The sequence below is a fragment of the Rattus norvegicus genome, chromosome 3 (genome assembly GCF_036323735.1).
Source record: "Rattus norvegicus strain BN/NHsdMcwi chromosome 3, GRCr8, whole genome shotgun sequence".
Classification (NCBI taxonomy): Eukaryota; Metazoa; Chordata; class Mammalia; order Rodentia; family Muridae; genus Rattus; species Rattus norvegicus.
Genome location: NC_086021.1, coordinates 97614616 through 97637978, shown reverse-complemented (window position 1 = coordinate 97637978; position 23363 = coordinate 97614616). Strand labels below are relative to the sequence as shown.

At 47.5% G+C, this 23363-nt stretch overlaps 2 protein-coding genes and 2 non-coding genes across 17 annotated transcripts in view; 2 read left to right on the top strand and 2 right to left on the bottom strand.

Moving 5' to 3' along the window:
• The window catches only part of Acp2 (acid phosphatase 2, lysosomal), an 11948-nt gene extending 4623 nt beyond the window's left edge, over positions 1 to 7325 (bottom strand). For 2 of the 4 annotated variants that reach the window (NM_001357071.1, NM_016988.2), the window contains exons 1-10: positions 5903 to 6053; positions 5231 to 5326; positions 4613 to 4699; positions 2999 to 3151; positions 2798 to 2896; positions 2629 to 2718; positions 2050 to 2182; positions 838 to 920; positions 589 to 695; positions 300 to 475 (exon numbers count right to left, since the gene is read on the bottom strand). In NM_001357071.1, coding sequence (NP_001344000.1) covers positions 300 to 475; positions 589 to 695; positions 838 to 920; positions 2050 to 2182; positions 2629 to 2718; positions 2798 to 2896; positions 2999 to 3151; positions 4613 to 4699; positions 5231 to 5326; positions 5903 to 6016 — 1138 coding nt within the window. In that variant the 5' untranslated portion in view covers positions 6017 to 6053. Of the gene's footprint in view, positions 1 to 299; positions 476 to 588; positions 696 to 837; positions 921 to 2049; positions 2183 to 2628; positions 2719 to 2797; positions 2897 to 2998; positions 3152 to 4612; positions 4712 to 5230; positions 5327 to 5902; positions 6129 to 6299 lie in introns of those variants that run through there. The other 2 variants (XM_063283072.1, XM_006234500.4) reach the window with 2 other exon arrangements.
• On the top strand, positions 5926 to 23363 carry Nr1h3 (nuclear receptor subfamily 1, group H, member 3). 11 transcript variants are annotated; one of them, XM_063284426.1, is made up of 10 exons: positions 5926 to 6089; positions 14730 to 14809; positions 15627 to 15809; positions 16326 to 16592; positions 16971 to 17179; positions 17277 to 17456; positions 17634 to 17733; positions 22396 to 22509; positions 22675 to 22769; positions 22944 to 23363. In XM_063284426.1, exons 2-10 carry the CDS (start codon positions 14767 to 14769, stop codon positions 23088 to 23090), a joined length of 1338 nt encoding a protein of 445 aa, XP_063140496.1. In that variant the 5' UTR covers positions 5926 to 6089; positions 14730 to 14766; the 3' UTR covers positions 23091 to 23363. The 11 variants fall into 11 exon arrangements, with proteins under 11 accessions (XP_063140496.1, XP_006234597.1, XP_038961679.1 ...); XM_006234535.5 differs by lacking the exon at positions 5926 to 6089 and adding an exon at positions 13135 to 13816; XM_039105751.2 differs by lacking the exon at positions 5926 to 6089 and adding an exon at positions 13268 to 13332.
• On the bottom strand, positions 8653 to 8758 carry LOC120101973 (U6 spliceosomal RNA). The gene has a single exon (XR_005503022.1). It is a non-coding gene; the product is annotated as a U6 spliceosomal RNA (small nuclear RNA).
• On the top strand, positions 20727 to 20801 carry Trnaa-agc34 (transfer RNA alanine (anticodon AGC) 34). The gene has a single exon. It is a non-coding gene; the product is annotated as a tRNA-Ala (tRNA).

Genomic DNA, 23363 nt, shown 5'->3' with positions numbered 1-23363 from the left:
GACCAGAGAAGAGTCTGACACAGACTACTGGACAGCCACATCTGAATACTATTTTATATAAGCAGGTAAGCTGATAGATGTGGCTGGCAGGAGAATGGTGACTATTATGTCTCAGTGATAAGAGTATTGCCTAAGGGTGAAGAATGAGAAGAGTACACAAATATGGTCTTAGGGTTGAGAAGGCTGTCCAGGGAAAGGCGGGAAGATGGCTGCAAATACGTCTGTTGCCTGAAGATTTCTGGATTTGATCAGAATGCTGCCCTGGGAAAGGATCTGTACAGAAGAGGCTGGCAACTCACCTGTGTCTGCAGTATCGCTTGCTAGCTGGCACTCCTTCTGCCAGTCCTTGGGTATGACAGGTTCTGTGAGGCGAAGGAAGTCCTGCAGTGGGCAACGGTGAGGACAGCCAGGCAGGGTCAGTGGCCAGGGTGCCTTCTTACTGTCATTCCGAAAGTACATCTCGACTGAGAAATTCCTGAGAGTTGACAGGAGGCAAGACAGGGATGCTCACCATGCCCATAACAGTCTCTGGGTTGCCCTCGGCCATCCCAAGTGCCTCTTTAGAAGACACATGGTAGCCCCACTTACCCATTATCTTCCTGGTACAGTTCAAATATGTGGCAGGAAGCATAGGGGGCTTGTTTACCATTGTAGACATTCAGTGCCATTTGCAGAGCAACCAGGGTAGTGTCATGCTGCAAAGGAGAAGGGCTGCCCATAAGTAAGACTGTTGCCCTTCTACATCCCAGGAACTGGATCAGGGGGAAACACCTAATTCCTAATTTGATATTTGTGTGTTGGGTGGGTGGGAAGTGGGGAGGGGGTGTCGAAGCTTACCGCAGAATAAACCAGAAGCTTAGGGAATTGAGAGGTAGTTGCCATTAGGGTCAGATTCTTCAATATTTGAGCCAGCAGAACTCCTGAAGAAGAGAAATTCCAAGTGTCAGTGTCTTGAGCCATCACTGATCTGCTCCTCTCATCACATGCTAATCTTAGTTTGATCACCAACCTAGAGAACTCTTCCAGATCATGGGGACCATACTGGAACTCTACACCAACTACTGCTAAGAACTGTCAAGTTTATAGAGAAGACAGGTAAAGCAAGCTCTTAGTATTTAAACACAGGTGTAGGAACCAGCTAGGAGGCACTGATCACAACTTAACAGTATGAACACAGTGTAAACTTAAGACTGCTTCACAGCACCCAAGATGCTGATTCATACCAGGGCAACTGCTGTATGCACTCTTTGAAAACCACTGCATTCTCAAAGGTTTGAAAATGGGTACCCCTTAGTGCTCAAATTAACCGGCACACATGTATTGCCCTAGTCTTTCTCTAAAAGTCTTAGCAATTCTCTGGAGGGAGGTATGTAGTTAGGAAAGAGAGGAAGGGCCTTTCAACATGGATGAAAATTAAGAGTAAGAATGGTAAGCCAGGGCTGGAAAGATGGTTCAGTGGTTAAGAGCACTGACTGTTCTTCCAGAGGTCCTGAGCTCAATCCCTAGCAATCACAGGGTGGCTCACAACCATCTGTACTGGGCATCTGATGCCCTCTTCTGGTATGTCAGAAGACAGCTACAGTGTACTCATGTATACAAAATAAATTAAATCTTAAAAAAGAACAGTTGGCCACGTGTAATTGGCACACAGCTTTAATCCCAGCACTTGGAAGGCAGAGGCAAGTGGGTCTCTGGAGACCAGCCTGGTCTACATGGAGTTCAAGCTGGCTTGACCAGAGCTACAGAGTGAGACCTGTGACTCTAGCTAAATATAAGAGAACTGGGAGATGTGGGCAACTAGCAAGGATGGCAAAGGGAAGATCTTGTTTTAAAACAACAGAAAATTGGGGTTGGGGATTTGGCTCAGTGGTAGAGCGCTTGCCTAGCAAGCGCAAGGCCCTGGGTTCGGTCCCCAGCTCCGGAAAAAAAAAAAAAAAACAACAGAAAATTACTCTTACGCAGCATAGCATGTAGGAAGCTCCCACAGCAGATTCTCAATGCTAGAGAGTTTTGAGGAAAGGGTAGTGGCATGTTGTTCTTGTCACTCACCCCCCTGAAGCCGGGCCTTCTGTACTTGATCGTGGATCCCGAAGAGGAAGAGGAAGCTGAAGTCCTTTAGCTGGCTCAGACGCTGCACGGTTTGGGGAGAGGCCCAGGGTGGCAGGAGCAGCCCATGTGTTTGCTGTGTATCGCAGGGCAGGTTAGCTCCCTAGGCCTAGGCCAGAGCCTCTCCAAGGGTGGCTTTCTTCCCCAAGTGGGGAAGGTGCCTGTGTGTATGAGGGAGGAAGAGGAGAGCAGAGGTGAGGCAGAGGGGCCATTGCAGACATGGCAGACAGTGGGGCATTGGAAAGGAAGCTCAAGCATGAAGAGCAGACTCAGCACAGAAGAAATCTCACAGCATTGAGCTCTGGATGGAGAAGGGTAGAGTGCTGACAACTAGTAAACCGTTTCCCACTTTGAGGTTCTTTTTACCCATGAGGGAAGTTCCCAGGTTACATAAGCACAGGCTTGCTGGGCCTTCCCAATGGGGCCGGCAGTATCAAGGCAATGTGCTCTATTGCCCTAGAGACATGGACCTGTTGAGAACAGAAGAGCAAGCAATCCCAACAGGCATCCTGGTCAGCTCACCTCACAAAAGAGTGTGTCATACACATTCCAGATGGTCTCTAGGGTCAAGTTCATAAGCCCTGTCTCATTGGCCACCATGTCCAGAAATTGCTATGAGAAATGGATCAGAAGATCAGTACTGCAATGGGGAAAGAACAATCTGATGACCTACACCTCGGCCCCAACTCACTGCATTCTGAATACTCATGTTCTGATACTCTGGTGTCTGCCGAGTCTCGTTCTGCAACTGCTCATAACGGGGACATGGACCCAAAGGAAACTTCAGCAACTACAAATTAAGGGGGGGAACAGGCAGAGAAGGAGTCTGGGATCAGCAGGCTCATAACCATAGTTGTTCTCTCACCACTTAAGAAGGGCTGGCCAGTCTTACCCTGTCTTCAGTAATGGGCACGGTGTGGACAGGGATAGGCTGCCATGAAATGTTCGGGTTGAAGTGCTGAACTTCAGTGGGAGGGAAGAGTCCGGCCAGGTTGGCCTCTGCACTCATGAGAGTACGGTCAAAGTCTGTGCTTCGCACGTAAACCTGTAGATTGGCAACACAAGTCTCTGTGTAGACACACTTTTGTTTCTCCCCAGAGCCCCAGGGGAGAGCCTGTTCTGGATGATTACTCAGTACATTATAAACTCACCATGCATGCGCACCCTCTCTGCTTCTTCCCTATTCAGCAAGGCCTCACACATTCAGCTGCAGGCTATCACCACTGTATAAACAACTCAGTTTGTGGGAATGACTCTAGTTCAAATACTCCTTCCTGTTCATCAAAAGCACTCATTTGGTAAACTATCTGGTCTGGGAGACTTCAATAACTCATTTGTCTCCTGTGAAGATCAGAGTCCTTGTCAGCCAGAGTGGTATATCCCCCTCTATACACATGGAGACGGGATCTCAGTATGTAGTTCTGACTGTCCTAAAACTCAATATGTAGACCAGGCTAGCCTCAAACTCAGGGATCCCTTTGTCTTTGCCTCCCAAGTGCTTGGATTAAAGGTATGTGCCTCTGATTCATCTTGATATACACTTTTTTTCCTCTTTTCTTGTTTGTCGAGATTGCGTTTTTCGTGTAAAACAGCTGGCTATCCTGGAAAGCTCTCTGTAGATAAGAATGGCCTTGAACTCAGAGATCTGCCTGCTTCTGCCTTCCAAGTGCTGGGATTAAAGGTGTGTGCCACCACCACTGGTTTGGTACACACCTTTAATCTCAGCACTTGGTAGGCAGATCTCTGAGTTCAAGACTAGCCAGGGCCATAAAGTGAGACCCTGTTTAAAAACACAAAATCAATAACCCTAGAGTCCAAGTGGCAGATACCACTCCTCACCACACTCCCTTCCCTTTTACAAATGGGAAGAGGGTGGAGGAGGAACAGAGAGAGGTAGCTTTCAAAAAGGAAGAAAATAGGGAAGGGAAAAGCAAGCTCAGGGTAGAGCTAGGTCTTTAGGGAACAGTAACCTAGAGCGCTGAGACAACTGTGGCTGAAAGCAGTAACCATAGGAACAGTTATCTCCACTGGGCACTGGAGTAAGCAGAGGACCTCAGGAGCTAGCACACTTGACAGTTTTCACTGCTCCCCCTACCCCCCCCACTTTATCTTGGCTCTGTCCAGCTTATTAGACTGCTCCAATATAAGTTCCGAGAAGAGAGAGATCATAACTCTACAGTATACCATCAATGAGAAAGCATTACTACAGTGCTTGGCCCTTAGGTGACGATAAATGTCTTGGACAAATGCCTATTTGTTGTTTCAGAGTCAGAAAGTACATTATCATGTCTGAGGTGGACCCCTGGTCAGTTTTTGTCTTTTCCTAGACAAAGAGAGACAATTCAGACTCCAGAGCAGTATTCTTGACAGGTCTTAGATGTGTTGAACAGGGACCAAAAGTTCAGGAGGGAAACGTTACTGCCCAGCCTCACCCTTAGATTCTCAGAGGTCAGAAGATATAATCCAAACATCCCAATCCTCTTGTCATTCAAGTTCCAAGCCTTACCTCTTGCCTGTGGTAAGAGGCGTTCAGAAAGCCATGGTAGCGTTGCCGCAGGGCCTGGCCCAGCTCCCAATGCTGTAGCATCCCTTCCTGTAGGCAAACCTGAGAGTTAAGAAAGTCCAAAGAGGAGCTGGGCATGGTGGCTCACGCCTTTAATTCCAGCAGTCAATCTCGGAGTTTGAGGCTAGCCTGGTATACAAAGTGAGTCTAGGACAGCCAGGGCTCTGTTACACAGTGAAACCTGTATCAAACCTCCCCCCCCAACCCCCCCTCCCCCTGCCCCTCAAAAAAAGTCCAAAAGGAAGAGATGAACCAAAAGTCCTGTGGCATTTAGGCATTTAGGCAAGGAATGAGCTTGATTCCAGAAGTGGCCAGTTGTGAATGATACTGTCCCGGGCACAGAGTTGTTAAGAAATCTGGTCATTGCCAGAGTTGTAGCCTACTGTGCTTAGCATAGACAAGGTCCTGGGTTTAATTTCCAAAACCATAAAACCAAAACAACAAAATAAGACATCTTGTCCATCAGAACCCCTGAGGGAAACTAGCAGTTTAGGGAGCCCCTGTTTCTGTGCTCCAGTTGTGAGCACATCCTGAGACCTTGCAGGATGGCTTCTGACCCACCTTGGTTAGCTGACCAAATCCCTGGGGCCATTTCTCTTCCTGATAGGGGTCCTTAGGATATGCCTTCACTGGTGACCGATCTCCGTGTCGATACAGCTGAGCAAAAGAAATGGTTTGTCTACAGAATCAGAAGGGTCTTCTAGTTAAGGACAGGACCCACCTCTGCACATGTGTTCTGTGCTTGTGAAGGAAAGGAAATTTCACCCCATCTTTCTTTACTAAGCGATAAAAAAAGAACCCAGTTTGGGCCATACAATGTAACCTGAGATGACAGGTAAAGCCCAAAAGCACAGGTAGAAAAGTAGTGAAAGCTATGCCTTCTTCGGGGAGGAGATGGACAATGGGACTGGGAAAACAAAGATCAAAGTCGTCTTTATGGGTGACTTTCAACCTTTTAACTAAATTCCCATCCTAGGAAAGAATCATCCCAAGGAAGAATATCTTCTAACAATACTCGGTCATCCTGCTCTAAAAAATAGCCTAGGGCTCCAAATCAATTCTGAATCTAGCCGCACAACCCACTATGGGCCAGCTGCTCCCTAGAGCGGTTCTTTCTCCTCCTTGAGAAGTGAGACCCCCGACCCCAGAGCACAAGCTCTGCCCCTCCCTCTACCAGCCGGCCTTTGCCCTTTCAGCTTTGGCGAACCCGTTGGGGACTCCGTCTCCCATTACCAAGGTAACAAAGCGCAGACTCCGGGCTTGTATGGGTGGCATCACCATTAGGCACATGCCAAGAAGGAACTGGAGAAGAGCCGCCTGGCTCCAACCAGACTGTCTGCCGGCCATCACCGTTGTAGGCTGTGCAGCAAGAGCCCGGAACGCCTTGGGCGGTACCTGCTGCAGCCGCCCGGATGCATTCGTAAGGACACTTGCCGGAAGTGCAGCCTTCGCCATTTTTCTGTGGGTTGCGAGAGAAGGGAATAGGAAAGTGTGGTGGGAGAAGGCGGAATTTGGGAGGGAATGCAAACAGAAAAGGCTTGCGATTGGCGGTGATGAACGAGGGTGAGACTGTAACGCGACCTTCCGGGCAGAAAAGGCTTAAAGACCTCGTTTTTGTAGAGGCGCTTACCTCTTCGTCTACCCGGCCGGCGCTTTCCCTGGATGGAGTCTGGGCCGAATGGAGACGGAATGGCTCCTCTGAGCAGTGCTTCTGAGAGTGATCCCAGAGCCTCAGTTGGTGCAAAATTAGGACAAGGGAGAAGTACAGAGACTAACTTTCTAGGTTTGTAGTTTAGTTTTAGCCTTGGCTCAGGCACTATTCCTCCAAGCGGTCTTGTTTGAGATGTAGAGCACTGCATGTAAACAGCCCTTTGGACTCCCTGTGCCCTTGAGGTAGATACAGTCATTCCTGTCCTGAACAAACCTCACTCACCAGTTTTTCAGTCCCTTTCTTGTGCTTATCGATTTCTAAATTAGACTCAAAATGTTTTCCTTTCAGAGGAGTTGGATTGTATAAGATGTTCAGATTTCCCAAACCCATTACATTGAATTCCAATGGCAGGAATTTCAGATAACTGCATCAATGTTGATGCACGCATATAACTGTGGAATTGCCACAGAATCAGAGTTTCTCTAAACATTAGCCTTTAGGATTTAGAGACAGGCAGCCTGTCTGGCCTCTGGGTGTTGTAATTCCAACCCTTAGAATAGCATGCAGTTGTAGGTCACATCTTGGGCCCTTGATATGCTTTAATGCAGATCTGTCTACTTATAAGCAAACCCACCTCAGATTATCTGCAAACAAATCTGATCAGAACTTTTTGTTACTGTCCCAGAACTCCAGGTAAAATTGTGTGCCTTACTGCCTAAACTTTACTTCCAAAGTCACCTTGACAACGACTGAGGAGAGAGCAGAAAACTAAATAGTTCATTTAAAAAAAAAAAAAACTCCAAAAAAAAGCTCTGAAAAAAAGAACCAAAAAAAAAAAACAAAAACAAAAACAAGGGGTTGGGGATTTAGCTCAGTGGTAGAGTGCTTGCCCAATAAGCGCAAGGCCCTGGGTTCGGTCCCCAGCTCCGAAAAAAAGAAAAAAGAAAAAACAACAACCAAAAAAAAAAAAAAAAAACAAATAAACAAACCTATGTGGTACACATCTTTAGTCCCAGCACTTGGAGAGGCAGGAAGATGTCTGAGTTGTATGTAGGCCAACCTGGTCTGTAGAGCAAGTTCCAGGACAGATGGAAACACAGAGAAATCCTGTCTGGAAACGAAACAAAACTATTTTCTATGTATGTGTGTTTTGCTTGCATATATATCCGAGAACCATGTGTATACAGTGCCCTGGAGGCAAAAAGGTGGCATAGGATCCCCTATAGACTTTAAACAGCCATGTGGGTGCTGGGAATAGAACCTGAATCCTCTAAAGAGTTGCCAGTACTTCTGGCTGCTAAGCCTCCAACTTAAAAGTTCTTCACTTTTTTATTTATTATTTTGTTTTTTGAGACAGGGTTTCTTTGTGTAGCCCTGGCTGTCCTGGAAGTCACTTTGTAGACCAGGTTGAGTGCTGGGATTAAAGGCATGTACTACCTTCCCTGGCTAGTTCTTAACTTTCTTAATCATAGTTTCCTTATAAATCACATGAAAAATTAGCCCTCTCTCTGGAAGAAAGTATCCACACATGAACACAGAATACAGTTTTGCATATAATCTCGAGTGACTCACAAAGATCCTCTTGTGATTAGGAAAGGAACCCAAATTAGGAAACCAACCCAGAGAGTACTTCGCCTAACCTTCGCAGTTTAGAGAGTGGATTGAAATTCATTTGCTTATTTTTGTTGTTTGTCTTTTGAGACAGGGTCTTGTATAACCCAGGCTGGCCTCACACTTCTGGTCTTCTTGTTACCACCTGCTAAGCACTGGAATTACAAGTGTGCACAACCCAACTCATCAGCTTTCTCCTCCACCTCCCTCTCTTCTTTCAGACAGGATTGGGATTTCGCTGTGTAGCCCAGGCTAGCTTTGAACTTATTACTGCCTCACCCCCGAAATGTACAAAGTATATGTTGCCACACCAAGTTTGAAATGGAAGTTTTCTGAGTCTTGGTTAGTATATAATCTGTTTTGTTTTGTTTTTTTTTTTTAATATCTATTTGTTCATGGCATGTGAAGAGGTCAGACAGACGCTCTCAGTGGTCCATGCTCTCCTTCTACAATATGGGCTCCAAAGATTGAACTCAGGTGGTCAGGCTTGATAGCACATGCCCTTACCTGCTAAGCCATCTCACCAGTCCCTCCCCCAACCCTTTTTAAAACATAAAATGTGCTGGCACATGCCTTCAATTCCAGTACTCAGGAGGCAGAGGCAGGTGGATATCTGAGTTTGAGGCCAGCCTGGTATAGTGAGTTCTAGGACAGTCAGGGTTATAGAGAGAAACCCTGTCTCCGAAGAAATAAATAAATAAATAAATAAATAAATAAATAAATAAATATAAAATGCTTCACAAATGTTCTCGTCATCTTCTTGCAGGGACTATGAAAATCTCTCTGTATCGCTCTAGTTTTAATTTATGTCTGCCAACAACATTGACATAATAGTAGCTTGTTCAAACTGCATTGTTAACGTACCTATGGTACCCCCAAGGTATCTGGAGATTTTATCAAAGGAAACCTTTCACATAAGTGGCATCAAATGGAACGTGGTGAACTGACCAGTGCACTGTAGTGGAAGTTTTTCTGTTTGTTTTCAGACAAGGTCTCACTTCGTAGGCTCCAAAGCTCTCCTGCCACTCTTCTTACATGCTGGTAGTATAGATGTGCTCCCCACACACACATCTGTGGAGTTTTGCTTTTCGTTTTGTTCTGTTTTCAAGAAAGGGTTTCTTTGTGTAACCCTGGCTGTCCTAGAACTAGCTCTGTAGACCAGGCTGACCTCAAACTCACAGAGATCTGTCAGCTTCTGCTTCCCCAGTGCTGGGATTAAAGGTACTACTGCCTGGCATCTTTAAGACTATATTATTTAGTTATCCCAGCACATGGCAAGATTGAGGCAAAAAGTTCAAGAGTTCAAGGACAGCTTCAGTTAGTTACTGAGCTAGTTCAGTGCCAGCCTAGGCTACAGGAGACCTTGTCTCAAAAAACAAAACAAAACAAAACAAAACAAAAAAAAAACAAAAAAAAACCCACAACCCCCCCCCCCAAAAAAAAACCCCTTTTACTCTGCAAAATGATCCAGGCCAATGTGTGTTCAGAATGTAAATCTTTAGCTCACCAAATAGAACAGAACTCCTTCAGGCTTTGCTTTTCTTCCCACTTGCTCAAGTATGTCTACACCCTTTGTGTCTGTCAGCCTCTGTGTAGGAGGGTTGGTGAAGCAGATATTATTTCAATCTTTAGAGTGAGAAATGATCCCAGGATAATGAGGGCACTTCAAGTTTGCAACTCCTCAGCTTCTGCATTATTTTCTACAGGTGATTTCAAGTTCTTCCCACCCTGGTTCCTTAGAGTTGAAAAAAAATCATTATCTCAGTGGATAGATAGATGCCTTCATGAGCCTATTCCAGATCAATTAAATCAGTTTCTGAAGGTGAGGTCAGGCTTGAGAACAACTGCTTACCCTATGTTGGCAGGAGCAAACGTAAATCCAAGTGAATTAACTCTTTTCCCTCATTTTTTGGGAGATAGTCTGTGTAATGGGATAAAGTAGGTTTGTTTTATTTTAGTGTGAGTGTGAGAAGGAACTTATTTTCACTTATGTATGGGTCTATGCATGAATGCAGCTGCTTATGGAGGCCAGCAGATCTCTGGAGCTGGAGTTAAGGGGGTTGTGAGCCACTCCACATGTACAGGGACCCAGAGTTGGGACCGTTGTAGGAGCAGCAAGGGCTCTGCCATTCATTCTCCAGTTGGGAGTATGAGCTTATGAATCAGTTTTTATCTGTAATCAGGTTCGATATTTACACCTTGTTAGTAACCCAAGATTCACCACGATAAGACATAAAATGATAATGCATGTAGAATAAATTATGCAAATACTACTTTTCTTCTTTGCGTTCTGCCTTCCACATTATCTCTGAACATGTAGGTTCAGGTCTAGGATCCTAGGATCACCTTTATCTTGTGATTAGGAGATTGGGCAAAAGTCAACTTGAGTGGATTCCCAGGGCTCTGAAAGACGATTCCTTCACTTTTTACTCATCTAGAGCACCAAAAAGAAGAATTTAGAAACATTATCTGCCCTAGCCCTTCTCTGCAAACCTTCCTTTATGACATACTTAATAGGAAGGATTGCCTTTGGGGGAGTTATCTAGTGGTCCGTTTGGCTAGGGGCGTGTGAATGCTATTTCTAAGCCTCTGGAAGTTGGGAACGGAAGAGTCAGAGCCATGGCTAGTAAGATTCCCCAAAGATGTTCCTAGGGATCTTGCTTCCTGACGGAGTCAAGAAAACACGGTAAGGACTTAGAGGACTGGGTGCCTTGGCCTGGACACTTTCCTGTAGGCTGATGTAACTGTGCCAGGAGGGTGGGGCTGGTAAAGTAGGACGTGTGCTGCTGATCACCTGATCACTTGCTCTGGCTGGGGGCAGAAGTCCCAGCAGTTGCTCACCAGAAAGTCCGTGGAGATTCCAGCAACAGTTTTAGCCTTCCCCCACTTTTCCCTTCTCCCCTGTCTTTGTGGCGAGCTCTTCCATCACCTATAACCTGTGATGGTGAGGTCTGAGAATGCTGCCTCTTCTACAGGAAACTGGGTTGCCCCACCTCACTGGCTTGAGGGAGGACCTGCTTGTTCCACAGCTGCCTCTAGTCTGAGTCAGTGGTCTCCAGCCTGGGCTGTGTATGTTTGTTCCTGGGGCCTGGGAAGTACCCCGTGAAGAGGTTAGGGAGTCAGGAGAAGGGTTAGCATCCGGAAGAGGGAGACTTTTTTTAAATCCTTGGAAGATAACGTTTTTGGACTTCAGGCCAATGTTACATTTCAAGTTCTTGAAATAAGGTATCTCAGGAACATCTCTGAGGGAGATACTGCGCTGGAACGTGAGCGAGGGGACAAAGCTGGACACTTGATGGGTGCTGGCACTGAGCTGCCCCAGTCTCTGTGGCTGCTGTCCTTGGTTTCTACTTTCCCAGGGTGGCAGGTCTTTGTGAAAATTGAGGAAGGAACCCATGAGAAGAATGGAGAGCCTTGTGCTTATGATTCATAAGTGTCCAGACCAGGGTGGAGGCCTTGTGAGGGATGACCTTACAACGAGAAGGAACGAGAGCAAAAGCCAGAGGCAGAAGCTGAACATGGGGGCTGCCAGAGGGGCTTTTTCTGAATGTGAGAAATGAATACATGGGCAGATGTTGCAACACCCCCACAGCCTGCCGCCTTCTCACACGTGCTCCAGTCTCTGCCCGTTCCCTCGGCTCACCCTGCGCTTCCTCTCATCTCTCACCAAGCCCCTTTCTACTTCAGTTTTCTCATCCTTCCCCCATCCTGTCCCTTCCGTCCCACCCCCACAACCATATTCACCCTTCCCTGTTTCCTCTGTTTTCTTCCCTCATGCCCTGTTCATCTCTTTTCTGGTCCTTCTGGCTGCTTGTTTGGCCCTTGCCCTGTGGTTTAATGTGGACCCATGGGAATTGGAGTTCACAGCAAAACAGGAAGGGCCTGTGCGCAGGAAACTGGGAATGGGGCAGGGGATGAATGGCCAGCAGTAACCTCAACTCTGGCTTCTCGCATCTGAATTGAAGCATCTGCAGAACTCTGCAGCCCACCAACCCTGCTGACCACCAGCCCTGCTGACCACCAGCCCTGCTGACCACCACTCCTGACTTCTTCCATCTTCAGACCCAAGAATGTTCTGGACTCAAACACAGGAAGAAAAAATCAGAGAGCCTGGAGAAAAGACATCCGAATTCTGATCTCAATTTGGCCACTGTGTTTGGGCAAGCTCACAAACAAGCATCAGTGCCCTCTGTAACAGAGCATTTATTTACTCTTACTGCCTTCCTCCTGGAGCCGCCCTCAGGAACCAAAGAGATAATGAGAGATCTGTTTATGGCAACAAAGATTCAAAAGGCTGACAATGCACAGGTTCAAGGTTATGGGAAGACAAACCACTAACGGAACTGGGAGAGGAAAGATAACCCCTGCCCATCCTTGGACATTACTGTGACACACTATTTTGATTTTTTTTTTTTTTTTTTGGTTCTTTTTTTCGGAGCTGGGGACCGAACCCAGGGCCTTGCGCTTCCTAGGTAAGCGCTCTACCACTGAGCTAAATCCCCAGCCCCCACTATTTTGATTTTTATTCTGACATTAATCATATGTAGTAAAACTATCATCATCATCATCATCATCATCATCATCATCATCGTCCCATTTTAAAGATAAAGAGAGGTTCAGAGACATTAACTTGCTCAGTCAAGACGCATCGTTGAATGGGGCAAAGTTCAGCCAAGAAGTGCTCTCCTAGCATAGATTATAGCCTTTCCTGTGTTGTAACCCCTAGCAAACCCCTAGGTTTGAACCCAGAACCCAAAGGAGAAATGATCGTGGTGAGTTGGATTTAACTCAAGCTAACATGTGTGAAATAAAAGAAACGTTTGCTTGCTTGTTTGTTTGTTTACTTATTCAACAAAAAGAAACATAGTCTCTTCTGTGTTTGTAAACCAGCGCTGGATCCCCTTGGGAGATTAAGTCAGTGAAGTGTGGTATATTCCTCCAGGGCTGAATCTCTTGTCCTAGGAATCAAGGCAGGAAAGCTATGGCTTTATTTAGATTCAGAAGATCTTGACACCACCTCAGATGGGACTGTTCCCTAGATGAGGCGACCTCTTTTATCTTTGTGTGTGTGTGTGTGTGTGTGTGTGTGTGTGTGTGTGTGTGTGTGTGGTGTGTCTATTCTGGACTAGTCCCTGGGTTGCTAGCGTCTGCTTCTCTCCCAGGCCTCTTTTTATTGGCCTCTTCCTTTCTCTGTCCCCCTCAGGACATCCACACACAAACTCACTGGAAGGCCCAGCACCTGCCTGACTTCACCCTTGGAGTTCTACCGGCTTGGCTCAGTCCTGGGGCTAGTGGGGAGAGCTTGGCGCCTTCCCAGAGGCAGGGGTGGAGGGAGGCTGGGAACACAGGCTGGGGCTTAGTGTCGCAATTCCGGGCCGTGCCGGGACCTTTGCTCCGCGAGGTGTCTATGGGAGGAGGGGGGAGGGAACGCTGACTCTGGAGGCTGCTGGGATTAGGGTGGGGGTGACTGAGAAAGCAGTCCTTCTGTAAGAGCAAAGAGCCTCCAGGGTGAGGAGAGGAAGGAGAGAGATGGAACTAGGCCGGTCTGCGGGGAAACGCGACAGTCTTGGTAGAGGGTAGGGGACAGGATGGCGCCGGCTAAGAGAGTGGCTGCCTGGGGAGGAGTTAGTCTGGTGGGGAAGCTATCTCGTGGGCGGGAGCCTAAAGGGGCCCTGGGTCGCCAGGAGGAAGGACCCCTTGGCAGTCCCTCCCCTCAGCCTTTTCCTACTTTACTGCTTCTCCTTGCTGGCCCCTGTGCGCTCAGTTCTAGTCACTGGCTGCCCGCTGCGGCCTCGAGGGCTGGGTACTGCAACACCCTCTTCTCCCAGCAAGGGGGCTCCAGAGACTACGCAGCCAGGAAGTCTGGTGGCCTGGAGATTCGGCGGGTCCGCTTAGTGGTTGGGGGGCTGTATCCTTGCATCTGGGTGGGGGAGGGATGTGATGGGAGGATATTCTAGCAGTGAGGAATAATGCTGGGCAGGGGGAGAGTTTTACTAGGACTCAGAAGAACTGGAGGGGTTCTGGAAGAGGAGGCCTTGTATTGGCAGGATTCTTGAGAGGAGAACTTTATGCTAGGGCTTCAGAAACTGCAGGGAAAAGATGATAATAAACAGACTCATAGAGTGAGCTTGGATCCAGTCTTGCGGTCCTGCCAACTTTGGCTCACCCTAATGTCAGAGCAGAGGGAAGGACCCTCCGCATAGCCTGGAGGTGGGTACAGAGAGGGATAGAACAAAGGTGAGAACGCAGACAAGTCACGATTCTACTCTTGGCTCTACCACCTGTGTGTCTATAGGCACATTCTTTCATCTCTTTAAGCCCTAGTTTGCTTATCTTTAAAATGATTAAGAATGGAATAGAACTGACTGGGTGGAGGTTGTAGAGTTCAATGGCAGACTATTTGCCTAGCCTGCCTGAAGTCCTGGGTTCAATCTCCAGAACTGGAGAAATATGTGTATATATCCTGACTTCAACAGGGCCATGCTGGCACAGGCCTTTAATCCTGGCATTCAGGAGGCAGAGGCAGGTGGATCTCTGAGTCTGAGTTCAAGGCTAGCCTGGTTTACAGAGTTCAGGACAGTCAGAACTACACAGAGAAACCCTGTTTCCAAAAACAAGACAAGTAAACAAACAAACAAACAAGCAAATCCGGACTTCGTAGGGATATAACAAAGAAGGCTTCACTGGTTGATCCATGATAAGTGAATGTCAGCTGAGGGTGTGAGGACAGATAAATGGCAGCACAGAAGGGAGCCCAGGCCTAGATCTGGAAAAGTGTAACCCGGCTTGTTCCTGCAGGACAGTGTCTTGGTAATGTCCAGGGCTCCAGGAAGAGATGTCCTTGTGGCTGGAGGCCGCAGTGCCTGATGTTTCTCCTGGTAAGCTGTTTTATTCAACCCCTTCTCCCCAGAGCCCAGGCCTCTGGCTCCTTTCCTACCTCAAGAATCAACCCCCTCCCCTACCTGCATCCAGCACCCCTCAGAAGCACAGCCAGATCTATTCTTAGTGTTGCTCAAACCCTTTTCCCTGGTTCTGGTGCTTGATCAGTGAAGCCCTCAGTCTGGGTTTGCTCTTCTGGGAAAGCTGACATGTCTCATGCTTAGACGGCTCTGGCTTTCAGAATTCTGCAAATGGATGCCCTCCTTCATCCCCCAGGGGACAAAAGTTAGCGCCTTCATTTAAGATCTCGATGTGCTACTTGGGCAGTGGTGGTGTATGCCTTTACTTTAATCCCAGCATTCAGGAAGCAGAGGCAGTTGGATCTCTGTGAGTTCAAGGTCAGCCTGGGCTCCACAGAGAAACCCTATCTCTGGGGGGGAAGAAGTCTTAGTATGCAAAGGACTGTGACTGACACTAGTCCTAGATCCAACAGAATACTGGAATCTGAAATCATGAGCTGTGACTTAGCTGCCTTCTTTTTTGTTTTTCCTTTGTTTTCTTTGAGACAGGGTTTTCCTGTGTAGAGTGGCTGTCCTAGAACTTACTCTGTAAACCAGGCTGCCCTTAAACTCAGAGATCCACCTGCCTCTGCCTCTCAAGTGCTGGGATTAAAGATGTGCGCCACCATGCCTGGCTAGCTTGCCTGACTTCTAAGGGCAGAGTTGAGTTTGTAGTTTCCTAGCCAAGACACTTGGGGATGGAGTCTGGATAGGACCTGAACCCATACCCACTCCCCTGTGCTTCTCTTGGGCTCAGACTCTGCAACGGAGTTGTGGAAGACAGAACCTCAAGATGCAGGAGACCAGGGAGGCAACACTTGCATCCTTAGGGAGGAAGCCAGGATGCCCCAATCAACTGGGGGTGCTTTAAGGATAGGGTTGGAGTCATCCGAGCCTACAGCCCTGCTCCCCAGGGCAGAGACCCTCCCAGAGCCTACAGGTAAGAACCACCTGGATTTGGAGAAGGTAAAGTCTCCCTAGATCAGGGAGGGGACCTCTGGGGCTCTTTGCTTTCTAATGTCACAACTAAGTCTAAATGCTCTGGGCCAGCTGGACCTGAATGACTTTGGTATGACCTGCGTCCATATCTTAGGTGTTTCTGAGCCTCAGTCTCCCTGCCTATGAAGTGAAATTAATCCTTATGATCGTGTTAAGGATCCATACTTATAAAGAGCTCATGGGGAACTTAGGACATTATAGTCCTTGGTAAAGGACAGCAATTGTTATAATAGAATAAGCCAGGCATCGCGACATGTTTTGGTAATCTCAGCTACTCTGGAAGCTGAGACAAGAGCATTTGAGCCCAGGAGTTCAAAGGCTACGTATGTATCATGAGTCAGAGAGAGAATATGAATGAATGGGAAAGAATATCATTCAGTGAAGGGAAGGGAATGAAGAGTGCCTAGCTAGGAGCAACCAAGGAAGGGAGAACATTAAACCTTGTGTCTCTATCCAGAACTTCGTCCACAGAAGCGGAAAAAGGGGCCAGCCCCCAAAATGCTGGGGAACGAGCTATGCAGTGTATGTGGGGACAAGGCCTCTGGCTTCCATTACAATGTGCTGAGCTGCGAGGGCTGCAAGGGATTCTTCCGCCGCAGTGTCATCAAGGGAGCACGCTACATTTGCCATAGCGGTGGCCACTGCCCCATGGACACCTACATGCGGCGGAAATGCCAGGAGTGTCGCCTTCGCAAATGCCGCCAGGCAGGCATGAGGGAGGAGTGTAAGTGCAGGGCAGGGACTGGGAAGAGCTGACAGGGAAATATTGGTGCCCCGCTGTGAAGGCAGACAGATGCTTACCCTTGCAGGGATCTCCTGAGTGTGCATGAAAACTTCCTTATCTAGCCAAAGTGGCATATGCTTTTAGTCCCAATATCGGGAGGCAAGGATCTCTGAGTTCAAGGCCAGCCTGATCTACATAGTGAGTTCCAGGACAGCCAAGAGCTACATAGTGAGACCCTGTATTGGAAATTAAATCTAAATCAATCAATCAATCAATCAATCAATCAATCAATCCTCCTTGCTGTTACACACATTTTGTTTCTGGAGCATCATCCCACCCTTGGCATACTTCCCACCTCACATCTGGCCCTGTCTTTAGGTGTCTTATCAGAAGAACAGATCCGCTTGAAGAAACTGAAGCGTCAAGAAGAGGAGCAGGCTCAAGCCACATCGGTGTCCCCAAGGGTTTCCTCACCGCCCCAGGTCCTGCCACAGCTCAGCCCAGAACAACTGGGCATGATTGAGAAGTTGGTGGCTGCCCAGCAACAGTGTAACAGGCGCTCCTTCTCTGACCGACTTCGAGTCACGGTACTTGACTTGGGGAGAGGTGGCTGTACCTGAAGCACCAGCTAACTTCTTGACTCACAGCAGTTTACCTTTTGTCTTCCTTGCCCACCCTGGGTAGCCTTGGCCCATTGCACCCGACCCTCAGAGCCGGGAAGCCCGCCAACAGCGCTTTGCCCACTTTACTGAGCTGGCCATCGTGTCCGTGCAGGAGATTGTTGACTTTGCCAAACAGCTCCCTGGCTTCCTACAGCTGAGCAGGGAGGACCAGATCGCCTTGCTGAAGACCTCTGCGATCGAGGTGGCTGGAGAGGGAATGGGGTGAAGGGAGAGACAGAGTAGGATTGTCTATAGGGGACCTCCAGATATCCAGCTTGGAGAGTCCAAGCCACTGGGAAAGGGAATCAGCTTCCTCTCAAGGGCCACATACCAAGACCAGCCCCTTCGTCCCTGTCTGAAAGATGCTGCTTGTGTGCAGGTGATGCTTCTGGAGACATCGCGGAGGTACAACCCTGGGAGTGAGAGCATCACCTTCCTCAAGGATTTCAGTTACAACCGGGAAGACTTTGCCAAAGCAGGTGAGATCTGACGCTGCCAGGGGGCTGGCGCTTTCCACCATGGTGCCCGTCATGATTAGAGAGCCGTGGGTCCGAGGTTCGGGTGCTTATACTATGAAGATGCCACTTGTTTTTCCAAGAGAGGAGTTTGGAATGTTGATCAGCCACTTCAACCACTCCAAACAGACCCCGCTCCACCGAAGCATCTGAGGAGTCGATGAAAGCATCTCCTTGGTGGAGACCAGGCAAGGCAGAGCAGTGGCCATCATTCTCGCTATATCGAGGAGGTGCTACTCTGAACTGAGCTTGTGCTCAACACTTAAAAAACATGTAGCTAGGAAAAGAATTTGAAAACCATCCTATCAGGCCTTTTACCAGACAAAAGGCAAGAACCCTTTTAAAGATAATGTTCTTTAAGGATATGCAGGCTCACCTGACCCTTAAACTCTTTCTGTCCCTTTCCTGGTGAGCTGTGGAACTAGAGTTGATGCATGACAAACATGCGGACTAGGAGAGCTAGTTAAGAATTAGTTCAAACTGGTGCTGGGGTCTGATGCTTGCTCAGGGCCAAGCAGCCGAGCTCCTCTCACAGCTGTTAGTGATGTTTATGAGACTGGAGCTGGGAAAGGACAGAAGTCTGTGGGAGACTGAAGAGTGGCAGCCGAGAGAGCAGGCTGTGAAATGTAGCTAATGTGAGTCTGTTCTTAGCGCTGTGTTTCAGGGCATAGTTGATAAAGCTTTCACTGGTGTTTGATGACTCAGACCAGCCCATGAGCCTCTTGTCCCAATATGGGTTTTCTAGGAAAGCCTTTCTTAATTGCAGGGAAGGGCAAGACTCAGTCAGACCCTCTTGCATTTCTTTGATTTTCTTAATGTCTTAGTACCTGGTGAGCTATGCGATGGCTCTGTCCTGCCTTAAGACTCGGCCCTGTCCCCTGTCCCCTGTCCCCTGTCCCCTGTCCCCTGTCCCCTGTCCCCTGTCCCCCTTTGCTGACAAGCACCTTCCCCTCAAAACATGGTTGCTACCTTAGACTCTTTTAACCCTTACCTCTGTCAGAACACCCTCTCTCGTGGACCCTTCCTGTTTCTTCAGCATTTGTGGACTTCATTATCTGAATCTGTACCTATTTGTAAGATTCCTTTATTTAAGCAATCTTGATTTCATCATGTTTTTCAATTCTCACTTTATCAGTGTGTTCTTGGGGGGAAAAGGAACAGAAGTCTCTTTTTACTTTTTTCTTCTCTTTTTAACCATCTTTTCTTTTTAAAGGTTTGACTATCTTGTGTTCTCTCTCTCTCTCTCTCTCTCTCTCTCTCTCGCTCTCTCTCTCTCTCTCTCTCTCTCTCTCTCTGTCTGTCTGTCTCTGTCTCTCTCATTTTTGTGTCCTGCCTTTTCTTTCCCTGGAGATTCTGTTATGTCAAGTCTCCTTTTGTTGCACATCCACATGTGTTCCTCACACAATGGCTGACTGATGACGTGGATCCATCTCATTTGAGGGTTTCTTCCAGCCAGCGTTAGCAGACCCTCCCGGGAGGACAACTCAATTCTAGAACCTTCTCTCTTTATTCGTATGAAGGGACTTTTAAAGCATATTTTGTAGCTTAAAGTTTCATCAAGAGATGGAGAGATGGCTCAGTGGTTAAGAGCACTGACTGCTCTTCCAGAGGTCCTGAGTTCAATTCCCAGCAACCACATGGTGGCTCACAACCATCTGTAATGGGATTGATGCCCTCTTCTGGTGTGTCTGAAAACAGTTACAGTGCACTCATATATATGAAATAAATTATTAAAAAAAAAGTTTCATCAAGAAATGCTCTATAAAAACAGAGCTTGTCTATTGAATAGATGAACACAAAATGCTTGGTGCACATCATGGGGAAGCTACAGGAAGTGACTCATCAAGAAACCTCGAATGGAAAAGTATAGCAGATGGTTGCTAAAAGAAAGCCGAGAAAGCCTGGAAAACAGTGTGGGGTGGAGAGGGTGACAGTGTGAATGGAAGAAGTGTGTACCAGGCCTAGGCTGCAGCTCAAGCTGTTGGGTGCTCATTGTCTTCTCTGCAGGAAGACTGGTCTATTAAGGTTGGGGTTTGTTCTTATTGTTTCAAATTGGGAGACAAATATGGAGATCAATGGTTCAAGTCCATGGGGCTGGGGAGGTGCCACACACCTGGAACCCCCGTGCCAGGGAGCAGAAGAGACAGAAGCATCTCTGGGGCTTGCTGGTCAGTCATCTAGATAAAATGGCTTGCTCCAAGTTTAGTGGTAGACTGTCTCTCAAAAACTAAGGTGGAAAGCAATAGAGAAAGATACCTGATGTTGACTGTTGGCCACCACATGAGCATGCGTGGGCAAGTGCACTCCCCTTCCCACATACATGCATACATACACAAGTTCAAGGCCACCCTTGGCCACATCGGGCGTATGAGGCTAGTCTGGGGTTTTATAAGACATTGTCACAAAACTAGAAGAAAACAACAACCACCCCAAACCCAAAAACAGAAATTAAGAGAAGCCAGGTATGGTGGCACACACTTTTAATCCCAGCATTTGGAAGGTGGATGCAGACAGAACTCTGAGTTCTGGGCCAGCCAGTTCTACATAGTGAGTTTCAGGACAGCCAAGGGCTATGTCTGTCTGTCTGTCTGTCTGTCTGTCTGTCTGTCTGTCTCTCTCTCTCTCTCTCTCACATACACACACGCACACATGCACACACACACACACACACACACACACTCAACTGAAGTGAATATAGCATAGTTGATAGAGTTTTTGCCTAAGTTATATGAGGTTCTGGTTTCAACTCTCAGCACCACATGGTTATGGTGGTGGATGCTCAACAAGATAGAGAGGCATGAGAACCAGAAGTCCAAGGCCATCCTCAGCTACATAGTGAATTTGAAGACAAACTGGGCTTCTTGAGACCTTATCACAAAGATGTAGTCTTCTAAAAAAATTTAATGAACACAGTAGATATCACATATACTATTTACTATTTTAAAAAGTTTATGGGGTTTGGGGATTTAGCTCAGTGGTAGAGCGTTTGCCTAGCAAGCGCAAGGCCCTGGGTTCGGTCCCCAGCTCCAAAAAAAATAAATAAAAAATAAAAAATAAAAATAAAAAGTTTATTACTATCTATGTAATACAAATGGGGACTACAGGACCCAGACAGGTTAAATATTTTACCTCAAGTCACCCAGCTTAGGCAATGGTAAATTCAAGGGAGTCAAATCCTGGCAGTCTTGAACCTCAGTCCATGCCCTTGGCCACAGTGTATTCTCTCCAGGATGTGATAATGTAACTGTAGTATTCAGATAAGCCAAGAAGGGTTTCTTTCTTTCTTTTTCTTCTCTTCTTCCTCCTCTTCTTCTTCCTTCTTTTCCTCCTCCTCTTTTGTTTTTGTTTTTGAGTCAGGGTTTCTCTGTGTCTTAGAACCCACTATGTAGACCAGGCTAACCCTGAACACAAAGAGATCTGTCTGCCTTTGCCTCCTGAGTGCTAGCATTAAAGGAGAGCACCATCCCTACTGGCCTCTATAAAGGGTTTCTCTATAAGCAAAAGTCAGAGATAGCTATATTTTTAGAAATGTGGCACTCTTAGAATCCTAATAGTAGACTTGTCATTTAGTTCAATACTTTTTGTTTTGTTTTGTTTTTCAAGACAGGGTTTGTTTGTGTAGCCCTGGCTGTCCTGAAACTCCATCTGTAGACCAGGCTGGTCTCAAAGTCAGAGATCCACCTGCCTTTGCCTCCCAGTGCTGGGATCAAAGGAGTGCACCATCGCCTGGCCTAATTCAACAGTTTTTGTGTGTCAGACATTGTGCTAAACCTTCTGCATACTTTATCATATAACCGTCTGTATAACGAGTCCCGACCCCATGACAAAATACCTGCAAAGGCAACTTAAGGAAGAAGGGCAGTGTTGGCTCCTGGTTTGAGGGTCTGGTCTGCCATGGGGTAAAGGGTGGCAGCAGATGGAGGTGATCACATAGGATCCACAGCCAGCAATGGAGGGACTGGTGAGTGCCAGTACTCAACTTGCTTTATCTAGTCCCTCACAGACCTGCCTAGAGCTGTGTCTCATAAGTGATTTTACATTCTGTCAAGTTGACGGTCCCATTCCATCGTCACAATAAATATTTGTTTTTGTTTTTGGTCTGTTTTTTGTTTTGTTCTGAGACAGGATCTTGCTATGAGGCCCAGACAGTACTGGAACTTGGAATCCTCTTGCATCGGCCTTTCAATTACTTTCATGTGCCACCATGCTCAGTAGCTTTCTTAGATAGATTCAACCATGACTCAAACTTCACAGAGGAGACTCAGAGAAGCTTAGAACCTTGTTCGTTCTGTCTGTCTGTCTGCCTGTCTGCCTTTTATTTATTTTATGTATGTGAGTGTACTATCTGCATGGATGCCTGCATGCCAGAAGAGGGCATCAGACCCCAGTATAGATAAAGGTTGTGAGCCATCATGTGGTTATGGGGAATTGAACGCAGGACCTCTGAAAGAGCAGGCAGTGCTCTTATCCACTGAGCCGTCTCTCCAGCCCTAGAAGTTTGTTCTGACGTGGCAGAAACCTGGAGACCTGTTAGTGACTTCCTAGTAGTTACTCCCCGAGTTGTTGAGTTGGAGGGTGTTCTTCCTGCTCCTGCCGAGACCCGAAGCCTCCTTTCTTCTTCCCCAGGGCTGCAGGTGGAGTTCATTAACCCCATCTTTGAGTTCTCCAGATCCATGAATGAACTGCAACTCAATGATGCTGAATTTGCTCTGCTCATAGCCATCAGCATCTTCTCTGCAGGTATGGAGGAGGGGCAAGAGGGAACCGAGTGGGAGACGTTCGCCCAGGAGGGCTATAGTCCCTGCAGTGGATGAGAGAGCTGGGTGGCACATGTCCCTATTTGGGGAGTTGTGATTTGGGTTATGGAACCAAGACCTGCTCCTCAACTCTGTTGGTGACCTATAGACCGGCCCAACGTGCAGGACCAGCTCCAAGTAGAGAGACTGCAACACACATATGTGGAGGCCCTGCATGCCTATGTCTCCATCAACCACCCCCACGTGAGTCTCCCTCGGGATCTTTTTCTTCCGCTCTTCAGGCCCATTTTCTGATACCCACTTTCTTTCAAGAATCCTGCCTCCACCTAGCATGATAATTCCTGCGTCTCTAACAATCTCCCCGCCCTGCCTCACCTTTTCTGGGGAAGAGCAACAACTAGACTTCCCCCCACCCAGGACCGACTGATGTTCCCACGGATGCTAATGAAGCTGGTGAGCCTCCGGACTTTGAGCAGCGTCCATTCAGAGCAAGTGTTTGCACTTCGCCTGCAGGACAAAAAACTTCCCCCTCTGCTCTCCGAGATCTGGGATGTCCACGAATGACTGTTTCTCCGTGTCCTCTGTGTTGGCCACGCAGCTGAAGCTTACTGACTGCTTCCTAGAGGTGGAGCAGACTGAGGAGGGCAAACATTCCTGGGCGCTGGGTGAAAGAGACCCTTGCATGGCACTAAAGAGAGTCAAAGGGTTGGGTGTTTTGTGGCTGCTGGGCAGTTGGGGACCTACTAACGTTGTATGCCATCTGAAGGCCTTGTTGACCCAACCAAATAAACTAGCCAGGAGAGCCACTTTGTGCAGGGTTCTTCAGGGCCCTGCCCA

Bases quoted from the DNA above. Each gene is read 5' to 3' on its own strand.
- Nr1h3 (XM_063284426.1), top strand. From the start codon at position 14,767: ATGTCCTTGTGGCTGGAGGCCGCAGTGCCTGATGTTTCTCCTG. The intron at 14,810-15,626 runs GTAAGCTGTTTT...TCTTGGGCTCAG, and splicing joins AGTGCCTGATGTTTCTCCTG to ACTCTGCAACGGAGTTGTGG. The intron at 17,734-22,395 runs GTGAGATCTGAC...CTTCTTCCCCAG, and splicing joins GGAAGACTTTGCCAAAGCAG to GGCTGCAGGTGGAGTTCATT.